The 17,532-nt window shown below is 42.4% G+C and overlaps 1 protein-coding gene across 2 annotated transcripts in view; it reads left to right on the top strand.

Moving 5' to 3' along the window:
• Positions 1 to 17,532, top strand: part of LOC137505650 (protein Shroom3-like) — a 127,868-nt gene that overhangs the window by 43,829 nt on the left and 66,507 nt on the right. For both annotated transcript variants that reach the window (XM_068233544.1, XM_068233543.1), the window contains one exon: positions 5,445 to 5,570. In XM_068233544.1, the coding sequence (XP_068089645.1) occupies positions 5,512 to 5,570 (59 nt within the window). In that variant the 5' untranslated portion in view covers positions 5,445 to 5,511. The remainder of the gene's footprint in view (positions 1 to 5,444; positions 5,571 to 17,532) is intronic.

A 17,532-nucleotide genomic window follows, 5' to 3' on the forward strand; every position in this document is an offset into this window, starting at 1 on the left:
AATACAATCGTAATAGGGTTAGCAGATATGGCTAGAAGAACCTGTAGCCATATCTGCTAACTTATTGATCATTTAAACTTAACCGTTGTGGCTATAGGGAGGGCAAGGGTGCAGTTAGTTTAAGGAGGAACTTTAACCAAGTATTGAATATCATCAGTAGCCGATACTCCCTTTCCCACGGGGAATCTTTACGTTTTCTCAGATGGATCATCAGGGGGGGTCTGTAGGGCTGATATTGTGGTGAAACCCCTCCAGCAGTGTGATGTCATGACTATGGTCCTGACAGTTTTCTGCCTGTGAACCTCGTTGCACTGTGGGAAATAACAGCTTTTTCCAACTGCCAAGCAAGCAATATCTTTCTCTGTGGATAGAACTCTTATGGCCCATACTCACGGGCTACAAATGTCGCCGCAACACGCGGGGCGCGCGTGTTGCGGCGACAGGTCGCTCGTGAGTATGGGCCGTTGAACGGGCGCGCACCCCGAACTGTCGCCCGTCGCTGATGTCGCCAGGCGATTGAAATGTTGAGTACGCGGACTAGCGACAGAAACCTCCATTGAGGTATGCAGAGCTTCCGGCGGGGGGAGGAGGAACGTCGGCGACAGCTTCCGTCGAGCCACCGGTCCCTCTTCCGCGTGTGTACGCGGAGGGACCTGGCGAGGAGCTATCGCCGGCCTGTCCCTCGCACGCTCACGTGTGCTGGCGACAGGCCACTTTTGCTGCCCGTGAGTATGGGCCATTAGTAAACAAACATTCCACTGAGATCACCTTGCAGAACTAAAGATGTCCCCACCAGTGATAAATGTAAAAATGTAAATCAGGGAGAGGAAAGATGGGCAAAGGCTGACTAAATAATTTATAACTGAATAGTGTAAAAATAAGCAATTTTATTCATTGTTATTTTCACTACAGTTCCTCTTTAAAGAAAACCAGAGAGGTTTGAAAAAGCAGCTTTTATACTTACCTGGGGCTTCTTCTAGCACCATGCACCACATCATTGTGCCAGTTCCACTTCACCGGTAGCCCTGTGCCAAATTGCCTACTGTGAAAACCAAATACAGGCACAGGCAAGCCTGTGTTGGTTGTGGCATCTTTCATTCTCTTTAAATTGACCAAACTATGTTTATCATTACATGCTTCTGAATACAGAATAAAAAAAAATGTTTAAAAAACGATTCTAAAAGTAAAAGCACATCTGCAAATGTTAGGAAAATTGTTTTTATGCATATACTGTAGCCAGTTGAATTAGTTTTATATAGCCTTTACCCAGTTCCTCCTTTAATCAATGCAAACACAGGCTGAACTTCAAATTCATGTACAGTTACAGTTTATCTTGCCATCTGGGAAGCATACAAATCCTTATTAACATAGCAGAACAGTCTTTTCTGTCACTCCAGTAACTGCCACCTAGCCCTTCAGTGTTTTATATGCATAAGCATTGATGTACAATGGTCCTCAAAGAACCTTTCTAATAGCAAAGAGCGCCTATGCATACTAAATGTATAGACCTCTTGGGCTGAGGACTCTAAATAAAAGGAAGATTAACCCAGATATAGGCTGTGCTAGGTTCTAAAGGTGCCTATATACTTGCAATGTCAGCCTCCCGGTCTAGATTTTTTAGCTAGATTGGGCAATAATGTCATGTGGATTTGCTGCATATACCACTAGTAGAGTGCTGTTTTGTGAAAAGTGACTTAAAGTGGATCCGAGATGAACTTTTACACATTGCATGATTGTGTTCCTTATATATAGTTTATAGGGCATTCCTCAAGCCAAATACTTTTTTCTTTTTGTTTTAATACTCCAATTCCCTATAAACTAAACAAGCCTCGCCCACAGCTTCTCCAAAACGCCAAGGCACTCAGACCCATGTAGCCAGGGCTTATGGAAGCTCAGTCTGGGCAGGAGGAGGAGGAGGAGGCTACTAGCCAGTGATTTCAGAGGCAGAGGGGAGGAGGGAGGAGGAGGGGAGAGTGATCTGAGGGCTGGAGATGCAGTTGCAGATTACCTGTGTAATGATTACAAACAGAACATGGCCACTCTCATTGTATCACAGGAATAATTAATCATATTCTATTGAAGCTGTGTGCAGCTAGATATGCTGTGTAAACTATCTCAACTTTAGATAAGATATATAGACAAGTTACTTGTTATAGTTACTTTTTCATCTCGGATCCGCTTTAATAAGTTTGAATGTTTTCTATAAATTGCAGTTCTTTCTCCTCTGGAATGCCAGAAGTGTTTTTTTTTTTTCATAGTAAAGCTCTAAAGCACAAGGGTATAGCAATGGGGGTTGCAGAGGTTGTGACTGCATCGGGGCCCTTGGGCCATAGGGGCCCCTGAAGGGCCCTCCCTCAACTACAATATTAGCTCTCTATTGGTCCTGTGCTCGTAATAATCACTTCTATAGATACTTTGAACAGTGGTAATCATTAACAAACTGTTCCCCATCCCCTTCTTGCACCTCTGGCACTGTAGTTGCCATTGGCAGGTTTTGGTGTGCCGTATCAATTGTTATGTATAGAGTGCTTGGGCGGCCCCATTGTAAAACTTGCATCGAAGCCCACAGCTCCTTAACTATGCCACTGCTAAAGCATATTGTGCTTCCGCATCAGACCATCCTCTATTTGTGTGTAGTTTGAATTCCAGCATTAAGCTTTATCGTTTTCCTAATCTGTTTCCAGAACTTATATTTATATAATCTCTTTTATTATCGTAGTTGGTATCTGATACTTAAAGAGGAACTGTCTTGAAAATCTTAAAATTTAAAACACATACAAATAAGAAGTATACGTTTCTTCCAGAGAAAAATGAGCCATACATTACTTTTCTCCTATGTTGCTGTCTCTTACAATAGTAGTAGTCCATCTCTTCATGGGGGATTCTCAGCATGGCCTTTATTCTTTATAAAGACATTCCCTTAAAAAGATTTATACACTGATGTTGGCCAGAGTGCCTGCTCACCATACACTTCTTTGGCAGTTGGACAGAGCAACTGCCATTCACTAAGTACTTTAAAAAATAAAACCCTGAGAACCCCCCATGAGAAGATGGGCTAGTCCAAAATCTGTTGGTAATGTCCGATTTCTACTACTTGCTGTAAGTGACAGCAACATAGGAGAAAAGTAATTTATGGCTCATTGTACTCTGGAAGAAACGTACTTCTTATTTGTATATGTTTACATGTATTTTACATTTTTAGATTTTTCACGACAGAGGTCCTTTACATTTTAGCATAGCCAATTTCAGCCTTAACACTATGGAGATTCAAGACTGCAGCCCCCCTCATTGAGCCTACAGTTAAATCCTTTAACAGGGCTTCCTAGAATCGGATATCTAATGACATAGTCCTTATTTAATGCAAAATATAGCATTTGGTCTATGTGGTTACTATGCTACCAGATTGCATAATCATATCTGTGCTTGAAAATTGGCAGTGGAATTACTTTCATACTTTTACCGCTGCACCAATACATTTGCCTTACCATTATAAGCATAAAATCCTGTCTAAATAAAAAAAAAATGATATGAAATGGTTAATATGTTTGCTTTCCATTCTCCCTGGAACCTTACCGTAGGATTGCACAAGAGTGAACAAAAAAGAATAGAAGTTCCATGCTAAGCAAATCTAGCTACACCCCCAGCCACAAGTAATTAGCACAGAAAGACCCAGCGAAAATGTGGTTCTCAGTCATGCCCTAGTTATCATGTTATACTGTTCCTGAGAATCTCTTGCAGACAGGTTCAAACTCCTTAGCCGCTCAAAACGCACATGACTTTGGTAGGTTTCTTTGAATTTGTAGCCTCTACTTACATAACCTAACTGTATCACCCTGCCACATCATCAGCAATGTCTAGAAATGCAAGCCCACAAGCGTGGAGTTTTGCCATGTGAACGATATTAGCTTACATGATCTTTGACATTGGTGGATATTATACAAGAGGGGTGCAATGTCAGGAGATCCCTATCAAGATTTTTAATTGGTCCTAATCATTTGGGCCAGTGAGGATCATCAGTGGAAAATTCAAATATGCTTTAGCTGTTTTTTTTTTTCAGTTTTGCAACAGTGGACACAGACACATTGTGAGGTCTTCAGATTTAATGAGGACCCTTGAGGATTACAAATACAGGGACACCTTACAAGACCTGAATTACGGTGGGGACATTAGGAAATGTGAGATCCTGGGCACTGGAGGTAGAGATGAGCCACTTCTCATTGGCATTGGACAAGGGTACTTTGCAAGGGGAAGGGGCAAATGATTAGTTACCACAAGGGTGAGTATTGTTCAGGTGACAGAGCTGCTCATGGATTTAGATTTCCCGTACAACAAAAAGGTTTTCAAAAGGGGTAGTGGGCACACAGGTTGTTTTTTTTTTATAAATCTTAAAATGTAAAAAATAAATAAATAAGGACAATCATAATAACTTTGTTAGAGTTAAGTTTCCTACACATGCTAGACCGCACTTGTCAGGAAAACTTGATCCCCAATGGTTAGGGATGAGTGAACCACGTTGGCACACATTTGAATTCAGTGATGCTGAAAAAACGTTCTTTCAATCGGATCATTACAGGAAGTGTGAAAATGAGGACCCAGAAGTTCGAGTAAGCAACACGTGAATAATTATGAATGAATCGATCATTTGTCATCATTTGGTACAAACAACTGACACTGATTATCATCTAAACCGATCCACCAGGATGATAATCACTGTGACTGTTTTAATGTACTGTTTCGACTGTGACGACATCCTAGTGACTGTTTTAATGTACAGGGCAAATTAACCAACACTTAAGCACCACACTCAATACAGACTTGGGGTAGGAACACACTAGGCAGAATCGCATATGCGTTTTCCGCTATGTGCTATGGAAAACTCATATGTGATTCCGCCTAGTGTGTTCCTACCCTGATAGTTTTCTACTCTTTTAAGTTTATGTCTTACCCGGAGTTTCTCTTTAGGTTAGGCTTTGAACAAGAAGCATTTCATTAGAGAATGGTCTTTAGGTGGCCACTAATGATACAATTTGCTGAATGATTGATTACGAATGACTCTTCTTACGAACAATCGTAAATGATTGCTTAAAACCACCAATGATCAGATTAATCTAACCAACTCGATCAGATTGTTGGGATCAAACTGAAATTCGGATCGATTTAATTCATCTGATTGGTTAGGAAATTTTTGTCTATTAGTGGTCCCAAACTTTCATTTACGTTCGTTCATACAAACAATCGCTCGTAATCGGTCGTTCAGCAAATTGTATCATCAGTGGCCACCCTTCTATTATTTTGTAAATATACTTAGCATTATTGTCATTTTATTATGGCTGTTTTATAATGTACAATTTAACGTATCCATGTTATAAACATTGCAATGCAGTTTTCAAGATGATCATGACCAGTTTTCTAATCTACTCTGTTAATTCTTAATATTCCCGTAGGCAAAGTGTGTCCCGTCCTCATTCTTGGCATTCAGCCAAATTACTGGAGAGCCAACCCAACCCCAGCATGATGCAAATATCTCAGGGGACGTTAGGATCTCCATGGCACCAGGCTTATCACTCGAGGTAAGCAAACATGAAGATCATTAGCACGAGTTAATAGAATGATCAGTAAGCGCTGTGTTTCTTTTAACATTGCAAAAAAAATCTGTAATAATAGTGACACAGATGTAGCTATATACAGAAGATTTTGCATATAGTGCAGGTGTGTAATTATATCATGGAAGAGAGTACAAGAGGATTTACACTGCTCTCCATAACTAATTATACAGTTCATTAAAATAGGAACATTTTGCTTATAAAACTTGCTCAGGTGACATGGCCTACCTGCAGATGTTCATTATGCATAGCTGTGTGTTGGTATATTCTGTGTGAGCCTGAGTCTTCTTCAGTGACCCTGCAGGCCAGGCACCACTCTCTATAGTACCAGGACAAATAGCACAGAGGTACAATAATGGCAATTTCTCATCAATGTTGGGATTTCAGGCTGAACTCTGAAACAATACACTTAGGGAGGGATCACATTTGTGCAATTCGGCAGCGTTTTGCCGCAATGGTAAAACACATGCCATTTTTTTTTATGGCGCTACTGCATTTTCAGGTGGAATTTGTGATTCTGCATAGTGGCTGGATAGTTTAATGGTTAAGGGCTCTGCCTCTGACACAGAAGACCAGGGTTCAAATCTCGGATCTGCATGCTCAGTAAACCAGCACCTATTCAGTAGGAGACCTTGGGCAAGACTCCCTAACACTGCTACTGCCTATAGAACGTGTCCTAGTGGCTGCAGCTCTGGCGCTTTGAGTCCGCCATGAGAAAAGCACGATATAAATGTTCTGTGTTTGTTTTGTTTTAGTGTTGATAGAAAGATTCAACCTGCACTACTTTCCTAAACAGCGCATGCATTGAAAACACTGGTCACTGTAAACAAAAAATGCATGTGTTAAAATGCCGACATACACACATGTAGTGCGGAAAAACACTTGCGGGGAATAGTCTGCGGTTCCCACAGACACAAGTGTGATTCCTCCCTTAAACTCACTGGGAAACTGTAGTAATAAAAAAAAAGAGCTACTTGCCTAAAGAGAGGGAGGGCTCTGGGTCCTATAGAGCTTTCCCGCTCCTCTCCAAGTCCCCGCTGCAGCGCTGGCTCCCCCGTAGCAGTACTCAACCAATTTGGTCAAATACTGCTGTCTCCGCCATCAAAGTGAGGCTTCAGAAGTCTTCCGGAGCCAGGGTGCTCCCGAAGATGGGCCGCTCCACAGTATGGAGCTGCCTGTCTTCGGGAGGACTCGGCTCTCGAACACTTCCGAAGTCCCCTGCGGCAGGGGAGTCAAATGGGGAAGCTAGCACCGCACTGAGGGAACTGGGAGAGGAGAAGGAAGGCTCTATAAGACCCAGAGCCTTCCCTCTCCTTAGGTGACTATCTGGCTCTTTTTTTTTTCTTCTGTTATTTGAATCCCAATGAATTAAAGAAGAACGTTACTGAATATAGCTTAATGAATAAAATCGCTTAATTCGTCAATGTTTGCCCATTGTAAAATCTTAAATTTATCACAGGTGGCAACATCTTTACTGCTGGTAGGTGCATCACTGTGCAGTCTTTTTTCTCTATGCTCTATGTAGATCAAAGTCAGTAGAAACAACACCTGGTCTCCCAGAATGCTCTGGGAGGAGAATTCTGCATATCTAAACAGCTTAGGCTAGACATCACTGGCAGAGCAGGGTTACATACCAATACACAACTATACCGACATGGGAAGTGTTTTTGATGTTGAAACCACGATAATTAACGTAAAAATAGGTGTCCTGAATAATTTTCTATATTATACATAATCTCACTATGGTGCCTCTTTAACTGGACAAACAAGTAATTAATAAACAGTAATTCTAAGCAGGTAAGGCTTAAAGCAATCCAGTAGATGATTCAGTGACTGTAAGGTGGGGGCAAGACTGTGTACTATTCAACCATTTCCCCTCAGCATTGCAGGCTGCTGCCTGCTGCCACTAACAACACTTTGAGTCTTGGGTTAGTCCCAGTGTTGGACTTTTTGTTTCAGGAGCCACGCCATGTTTTATCCCGCACTTGCCATGCCCTCGTCTCTCAACACGACTCATCTTTTCATCCCTCTCCTGTGCTGTCCACACCTTCTCCTTTTCCTGGTGATGTCATCACCTGACAGTTACAGGCTGTGGTTTGCTTGAGCTAATGCCAAAGGTGCAAGGTTGGACATGAGCTCTATGGAAGACCAGGCTTTAAATGGCAAAGAAAAGCTGAAAACAGAGGCTGTGCATGGGATAAGTTAGCTGCTGTCATTGGGAGGGGTGCTGGTGGGTGGGTGGGTGGGTGGGGGGTCTGTTGTGCATGGGGGTAAGAGCAGCTGCACATGGAATCAGAAGAGGCTACTGAAGGTCATATTGAATGGGATTGTACTACTTATCAGCAGATTGGTCTGTTGCCTTTTTTTATGTAAATGAGCCCTTACGCAGCAACCAACAGATTGGTCTGTTGCCTTTTTTTATGTAAATGAGCCCTTATGGAGCAACCAACAGATTGGCCTGTTGCCTTTTTTTTATGTAAATGAGCCCTTACGGAGCAACATGTTGTATATGTGAGCTTTCCATTACCCAGTGTGTAGAATACCTGGCAGAAGATTGATTTGATGACATCATCACACTTTCTGATCATACAAGTGGTATGTATGAAAGGAGGTGCAACAGTGCTATAAAAAAAAACCCTGTGACTACCACTCCCTGCACTGCACTCCCCACTCAGCTATGCAAATACACCTTCCTGAGGATTTATTCTTATAAAACAAATGACACTTCAGGGGCCAAATAATGATATTGTCAAAAGTTCAGCTTTCAATAAAATTAAATTGAAGTAATATTAGTGGTAGTAGTGAGTGTTTCTGTGACAACAAGTGTGCGGCACCTTTGTCATTACTTTTATTTTATTATGCAGCTGTTCTTCAGATGTGCGAGCAGCTTACCACATCCCTATAATATTCGTGAGGCACAATCTATGCAATGGTTATAATTAAGTTAAAGTATTTTGAGATTACAATATTGACCCATTTTTTCTGTGTATGGCATTGCAACAAACAAATTATACTGTATTTGGATACCAGCCAGTTTCAAAAGACCAGGCTTTTCCTGTTTGTGCCTCCAAATATATATATATATATATATATATCATATGTAGAGCAAGTAGTTCACAGTGCATTTATCACTGCATTCAGGTCACATCACAGCAGCTCATCATGACAACAATGTATTGTGTACTGAGTGAGTACAAAATACAGATTTAAATCTTTTAAATTGACAGGAAGCTTAGCTACATGCACATTATTATTGGGGAAATATGTGAGATTTCATGTTCTGAAATTCTTCAGGCATATGATTTATTTTAGAAACCTGTGTTCAACTTTTCAGGAAACTCAAACCCGGGTCTAAAATTGTGCCCACCCATTAATTTCTCACTGACTTATTTCCATTGGCATTCAAAGGGCGGGGACGGAGGAATCTTGTCACCAATATCACATGACACGTAAAATTGGCCATTGGGCGTTATAGTGGGAGGGGCGGGCCCAATTTATGACTCAGACCTGAGTCTCACACCATACAGTTAGACACAGGTTAATTTTAAACACCGCAAGTTGCCCTGTATAGGTAAAATAGTTCTACCGTTGATCATGAACAATGTCTCTCACAGGTGAAATGTCTATTTTCTAAATTTTCTTACTTCTTGTGGCCTCTGTCACTGTGGTTGGTGTTAAGTTCTGTATGTTTTGGGACCAGAAAGGGTGCAGTGTTGCCATTATGATGCCAGGATGGTACCACAATTATCAGTTAATCCGTGTTGCTAGATTGGTGCCATGATGCACAAGGGAGGATGTTAGGGTTTCTATGGTTTGGTTTCTGGTACTTTCATTTTCCCCATGCTTTCTTTATGCGCTTTGTTCCATAAAATGTCTCTCACTTCCCTGGAAGCATAATACAGTACTGCGGGCAAACAACTTAAAGTAGAACTCCAGCTAAAGTAGAAATACACTGGTCCATATGCAATTCGCTTTTTCACCTGAGTTTTCTCCAAGGAGATCATTTTTCATCTTTGATTTAAAATATCTTTCCAGCACTTTTCAACTAAAAAAGTATCAAAAAGTAGGCGAAAAAGGACTATCAAAATAATTTTGAGTTGTGTTTTGCCTTTGGTGGCTTAAAAGACATTTTTTTTGACAAGTTTAAAAAGATCACCTAGGAGAAAACTCAGGAGAAAAAGTTAATTGCATATGGGCCACTGTCTTAATTCCTATTGCGCCCTACTTACCTACTGTAATAATATGCATTACTTAGATGTGAGTAGTCTTGAGGCTTGTCACAATCTTCCATTCAATATTTGATCAGATTGCAGGAGATATCCAATCTAATATCTTCCCACCTTAACTGCAAGTTGTGTGTTGATCATTTCACTGTTAAGCCGTGGAGTCTCTCCTCCATCACATGTTTATATAAAATTACATACGGTACATCAATTACAAATACCTTATAGCATAAACATATGCCTAGCAGGAGGCAGGACATTTGGGCGCCTGTTGTGGCATAAGTTTGGGCGCCTATACTGAAATATTGTTTTTTGCACCTCTTTTTCATGCATGCTGAGTAGCATTAGTAACATTTTTTTTTTCCTAGCAAATAGCTCATTTTCAGGATGGTCTCTATAAGACTACAAGCTGCATTATAAAGTGTACCTAATAATACTACTTCTACTTTGAGACCCTAGGAAACATTTCTGTCCTATTTCTCTATAAGTTCCCTCACCCCATTTGCCTTGAGCTATATCTAACTCAAGACAAAACCGATTCCTTGTAAAATGTGTTCATGACATATTTAGTGACAGGGCTGTATCAAATATAACATTTGCCCATATGTTAATGGTTCATTAGCATACACTTTGTATATGAAGTGCATTGTTCTCATGGACTGGACGCTGTATTGTCTAGGGGTCCTGCTTAAGAATACAAATTTTGTACCATACCAGTATTGCATTATCAATACAGAAATTTCAGTGCACGATTGAGTGAGCAAGTGCTGCTCAGAAGAAGCTGCAATGAATGAGCCATGCCAGACATGTTACATCATTTGCAATCCTCCAAGGGTGAGGAGTTCAGCCTGGGATTTCCAAACGTGTGTTACTGTTCATGAATTCACAGCACATGCCATTCTGTGGCTGCAGTCAGAACCAGCTCCTTTCTGAGCACTGGGCTAGGATCTCCTTGCTTCGCATACGCTGAGGAACACGACACCACAGAATGAAATGAAGGACTTCATGAGGTACACAAAGAAGCTTCTTTTATGAGACAAATAACAGTTTTGTATTTTTCATTTAGTGTCAGGGAGCCTCTGAAATCGTAAAATGCTTCAACATCTCCTGACTTTTCAGCACGTAATTTCCAGGGATTAATTAATTTACCTCGTGACCTGGAAAGGGATAGTTTTAGCAGAAAGTAAGTGTGCTGAACGGGTAAAGTGTACTATAATTTCATAGTTAATTTGATCCACAGTTCTAAAAAAACCAAGGCTTTAGTAATGATGTTTAATTGCTAAGAATATTTTACACACTATCTCCAGTTTCACAAGGGAAATCTGAAACTGGAGTTATTAAAGCAGGAATTATTGACATACTATTAATTCCAATTCTGGGAGGTCTGGTAGATGAATTTCAGGCTTGGAAACCCAGGCAGCGGTAAGAAAAGGAGACAAAAAGAGCACCAGGAGCGGCAATAGTGTAGTATTTCTGAGAAATGGTAAATGTAAAGAAATAACAAGTACTCACAAATGTGGATTGCTCTAGGCAACCACAATTTAGGGCATTTGGAGAAGGACCATCTCTACTCGGTTATGATGACTCGGTTTGGTCAAAGTAGCATTTTGGCGCTCTGAAAAAGAGATACATAGCTCAGACACTGTCTTGTATTGACCTGAGGAAACGGGCAGATCCCATGAAACTCGTTGTTTTATTGGTGTCTAACAATAAAAATCTTAACCTCTCAACAAGATAAGGCGCCTCCTCTCATCTTGTTTTTTTAATTCCTATGCAAATACAAAAATTGCATACATTTTTCCATCAAATACAGTGGGTGGAGCCATAGATATCACTCCATTATTTGATTGTCTGAAGTCATGCAGGAATGCTTGTATACAGTCTAGATTAAAATACGGAGCCATAAACTCCAACTTGTGGTGGGGTTTTATCTAGATTTTTAGTGATACCTACACAAATAATCTGCCCAATCTTGCACTATACGTCAGATCAGGTGCTGATCTTCTAATGTCTAGACAGAGCCGTTCTAGCCTCTGAAATATACTTTACACCTTATCAATTTTCATAAAGTGAAATGAACTCCATTGTCACTGTTACAACTGATTCTGAATACTATTGTTTGTTCCTCTCCTGGCAGGAAGTCAGTATCCTTCTAACATATCATAATATGACCTACTAATAAGAAAGAAAGCTGATTGGTGTCTAAAAGAGGACTTTAAGACATGATCCACAATTAAGACACTTCATACATGATGAGGCAGAGGCACGGCACAACTATCTTCTGTGTCATCTGATGTAAGTTTACCAGCAGACATATGTGAGGCACAGGAACAGGAACAGAGGCTTTTTCTTTTTTTATGCTCACTTGCAGGGCCGGGCCGAGGCGTAGGCTGGAGAGGCTCCAGCCTCAGGGCGCAGTGTAGGAGGGGGCGCACAATTAATTCAGCTGTCATTCCTAATTGTGTATGAAGCAGAAAGAAATAAGAAAAGGGGATACATAGCAGTGACTGCAAGCCAGATAACTAGATATTAAGGTGTTGGGGAGGTTGTGGGCCCGGTGGCCCTCTTAGTCTAACAGCAATCCGTGTGTGACGGCTGGGGTGGGAGGGATGGAGGGGCGCACTTTGGTGTCTCAGCCTTGGCTGCTGGAGGACCTTGTCCCAGCTCTGCTCACTTGTCACTTTTCCCTGAATTTTTCTGGAGAAAGATTGGGCTTCATTGCAGCAGCATGGCAAAGTTTCCACAGTGCTGTTTGGGACAAGGGTGTGGCACATGCATTGCATACCCCTCTCATCTCACTTTGATTGGAGGAAGGGGACTCATCTAAACTGGCCACTCATCTGGCCTTCCATTGAGTCATATGAGAGCATGCATAACTATGATGCAGAGGGATCACAGAACTTCTGCTTTGACAAGGTGACTCTTTAAATATATAGGGAGCTATGGGTAGCTTCAATTACCAACTCAGATATTGCTGGGAAAAAGAGGGCATCCCTGTCTAGTACCTCGCTGTATATTTATCAGTTGACCAGATAGAGATGGGAGCTTAAGGGTAGCAGTGGGAGTGGAATAGAGTCACCGGACTGACTTCATAAACCCTCCCCCCAATACCTGACCTCTCCATAGCATGCATCATATAGAGCCAGTTAATGGTGTCAAAGGCCTGCTCCATGTACAGAGAGACTAGGGCTGTCAATGTCTCACGCTTTTCAACAACATGAAGTAGATTGACAACTTTTCTCATGTTCTCAGGGGCTTGTCAGCATGGTACAAAACTTACCTGGTCCCTGTGGATGAGGGGACTAAAGACCCTATTGACCTTCTCAGCGGTATGATTATTTCTGGATTTTAGGGTCTAAAAGTGGTACCATTTTTTCATCAGCTTTTAGACCCTAAAAGCATGAAAAAAATCATACCGATGCCACAGATAGATCTGCAGCAGCCCTACACTTTTCTCACCTCTCCGAGAACCAGCATTGCAATTCTTACTCCTGTTCCTTCGGGTGGAAATCTCACCCGAGGGATCAAGAGCCTCCAAGGACCAGAAGAAGATGAACAGGAAGCATCGGGGAGGTGAATTACAATCCTGTACTGCGAATTCTTCATACACCTCCCAGTGGCTACCCTGAGCCAGGCTCAGGATTTCCGTTCCCAGCATGTTTTTTTCACCTCGAGCCTGGCTCAGGGTTACTGCCAAGGAGGTTAAGCCTAGCGACCAGAATGGACGTGAAGCGTTTATTATCAATGTTAAGGAAAGATATGGTCCCGCTTGGGCTTAGATAGGCAGCGGGCGCATCTCTCACCTTAACCGAGGGCGCTCACAGTAATCAGCGGCTTCTCCTCTCACTCACTGTTCCCTTGGTGCTGGCTTTTCCTGATCACATCATTACATGCGACCAGAACTAGGGGAACAGTGAGGGAAAGGAGAGGACACAGAAGGACACAAAGAGTCATGGCGGAGGACACAAGGTGGGCAATTGAGGACACAGAAGAACACCAAGAGGCATGGAGGAGGACACAAGGGGGGCAGAGGAGGACACAAGGGGGCAGTAGAGGACACAGAAGGACACCAAGTGGCATGAAGGAGGACTCAAGGGGGGGCAGAGGAGGACACAAGGAGGACAGTTGTGGACACAGGAGGACACAAAGGGATAGAGGGGGACAGAAGAGGTATAAGGGGGAAACAGTAATTCAGGGGAGAACACCTGCAAGATGCCCCTGGAACATGGATGCACCAGGTTTAGAATTAGTTTTTTTTGCTCTGTTTTTTGTCCTCTAAACTTAATTGCTTCTTATAGTCCGGAGCACTTTATAAACCAAAAAATATGCTATACGATAGTCATTTTCAAAGCAATTAAAATGCAGGCCCCTCCTAACCTCAGCTGAACGGGCAACAATAACACATTGGTGCTAATTCATAATGACAGTACAAGTCAGACAGTAAATCCAACATGTGTACATATAGATAACAACCAGTTTATAGCACCTGTGCCAAAAATAAATAATTGAATCCACCATGCGTGTTATAAAAAAGGGCATGATGTACAAAAAGTGAATAAGGCAGGCATCTACGGGCAGAGGTAGCATAGAGGCAACTCAACCCTCTTCACTACCTCTGCCTGGGGACACCTGCACTTATACAGTCAAGTCCATAAATATTTGGACAGATACAACTTTTTTCTAATTTTGGGTCTGTACATTACAGTTTATTAAAGCAAAAGAAAAGAAGTGGAATACTCTTGAATGACCAAGTCAATCACCTGATCTTAATCACTTTGTCCTCCTTGACGTATAAAAACGTCAAGGAGGACAGGCGCGCTCCCGCGGCCGATCGCGCGCATGCACGCGCACTCTCGGCTGCAGATTCGGTAGCCCAGGAATCAATGTATCGGGCTATGGTGCCCGATCACTGATTCCTCTCCCCCGCTGAAAAAGCGACAGCTTCTCTCGGAAGCTACGCTTTTTCTGAAGCTATGTCCCTCTAAGCGTACATTGTACGCTTAGAGTGACGTCATGTAAACAAAATCGAGATTGCCATCTTGTGGCCAAAAAGTAAAACTACAAGTAAAAGTAAAAAAACGTTACAATACACAAATATTTCCCAAAATAAAACACTATTTATATCCCACCCTCCCAAAAATGCCCACATAAAATGTTTAATAAAAAAAACAAAAACATTACTATAAAAAAAAACAACACATAAATATTTACCTAAGGGTCTAAACTTTTTAAATATCTATGTAAAGATGAAATATTTCTCTCTATTTTTTTTTTATAAGCTTGTAAATAGTGATGGATGCAAAACGGAAAAAATGCTCTTTTATTTCCAAATAAAATATTGTCGCAATACATTGTGATAGGGACACAATTTAAACAGTGAAATAACCGTGACAAATGGGCAAATACAATACTGTATTATTTTAAAACTATAATGGCCGAAAACTGACAAATAATGAATTTTTTCATTTTTTTTCTTATTCTTACTGTTAAAATGCATTTACAGTAAGGTAGCTCTTAGCAAAATGTACCCCCCAAAGAAAGCCTAATTGGTGGCGGAAAAAACAAGATATAGATCAGTTCATTGTGATAAATAGTGATAAAGTTATAGGCTAATGAATGGGAGGTGAACATTGCTCGGATGCATAAAGTGAAAACCACTGAGAGCTTAAGTGGTTAAAGGAAAGTTCTACTTACGTGGGGCCTCCTCCAGCCCCTGGCAGCTGATCTGTCCCTCGCTGCAGGGGTCCCAGGTCCCCTCTGTTGCAGATGATGATCTCTACAGGTGGGCATCTTCTGCACCTGTACGATTGTGGCACTCATGATCGCGCTCACGTGGCCTGGAAAATTCTGCTCAGGCCCAAAACTACTGCCCCTGCACAGAAAGCTCCCAGCCATGGGAGTGTGATATCGAGCGGTGCGGTCACGCACTTGCGCAGGTGCAGAAGGTGTCGACCTAGCAAGGTCAGCATCTGCAACGGAGGAGACCCTAGGACCCCAGAGCTGCGGTGAGGGACAGATCGGCTGCCAAGGCCTGGATGAAGCCCTAGGTAAGTAGATCTTGTTTTTTTATTTTCTTGGATGTTTCCTTTAACCTCCTGGGCGATAATCCCGAGCTGAGCTCGGGGTATGTCGCGCAGGAGGAGTTCTCAGGCCCTGGTAGGCCGATTTGCATAATTTTTTTTTTGTTACATGCAGCTAGCACTTTGCTAGCTGCGTGTAACTTCCAATCGCCGCCGATCCGCCACTCGCCGCCGTGCCGTGCAGCCCCCCCTCCCCGACCCCTTGCGCAGCCTGGCCAATCAGTGCCAGGCAGCGCTGAGGGGTGGATCGGGACTCCCTCTGATGTCACGACGTCCATGACGTCGGTGACGTCATCCCGCCCAGTCTCCATGGCGACCGGGGAAGCCCAGCAGGAAATCCCGTTCTGAACGGGGTTTCCTGCTTACTCTGATCGCCGAAGGTGATCGGAGTGGGTGGGGGGATGCCGCTGCGCAGCGGCTATCATGTAGCGAGCCAAGGGCTCGCTACATGATTTAAAAAATTAAAAATTAAAAAAAAAAGTGCTGCGCCCCCTCCTGGGCGATCTAATTGTATCGCCCATAGGGTTAAAGAGACCCAGAGGCGAAGATGATACAAAATTTATACATAACTGGAGCTTCCTCCAGCCCCATCAGCCTGGATCACTCCTCCGCTGCCGTCCTCCGCTGCCTCTGTCCGCCGGTACCGGGTCCCATAATTTCGGCCAGTCGACGCAAGCGCAGTGCGCTCCCTCCGTACTGCGCAGGCGCATGCGTACAAAGCCAGAGGGAGCCCCCCTGCACATGCGTACAACTGGTCGCATCCGGCGGAAGTGACTGGACCCGGTACCAGTGATAGAGGCAGCGGAGGATGGCGGCGTGGGAGCGATCCAGGCTTATGGGGCTGGAGGAAGCCCCAGGTATGTATAAAATCTTTTTCCATTTTTCAGCTACCCTTGGTCTCTGGTTCCCTTTAAGCCAAATGAGCATGCATTTCACTTGTTGAAGACTAAACTTCGGTCAAAAAGGCCCACAAAAAAACCAACCTGCTATAGTAAGCCGCTATAGTAAAGACCCGGCACAACATTAAAAAGGAGTGTAGTATGGGTGTTGTTTGGTAGCGCACAGTTTGACTAACGTTATTAATGGAACCAGACGCACTGCCGAGGCAACTTGCAGATGTGAATGCGCCTTTGTGGGACCATTGCAGCATGTTGCTGTTTGATTATATATAACACACTGCAACAAACATACCATTATACTGGGGTACTGTATTATCTTCTCGTAAACTGAAGACCGCACTCGCTGACCATTATCTCAGTGCATTTACAAATAATCTATTCCTGGGAAGGGTTTGAAAAATTCCAGACATGATCATGGAGCTAAATAAAAAATAGACTTTTTTCTACAATGAATTATTTCAGTACAAAATTAATGGTACCTCACATAACTTTGAAACAAATATGATAACGTGTCAGCATTGTTGATAAGGAAACATTTTAATAGTTCTACTCTTTGCACATCCACATTTCAAATGAATTAATCACAATTGCGTCATGGTTATATATCTGTGTAATAAATGAGTCCAGTAATTATTTCTCCAGAAGTTTATCATGAAGTTGGGTATTTGCCAAGCCTGCATAAACACGGAGTGGTTGGAGTAGAATAATAGTGAATTTATAATGTTGG

Source organism: Hyperolius riggenbachi, chromosome 1, assembly GCF_040937935.1.
Source record: "Hyperolius riggenbachi isolate aHypRig1 chromosome 1, aHypRig1.pri, whole genome shotgun sequence".
NCBI classification, from domain to species: Eukaryota; Metazoa; Chordata; class Amphibia; order Anura; family Hyperoliidae; genus Hyperolius; species Hyperolius riggenbachi.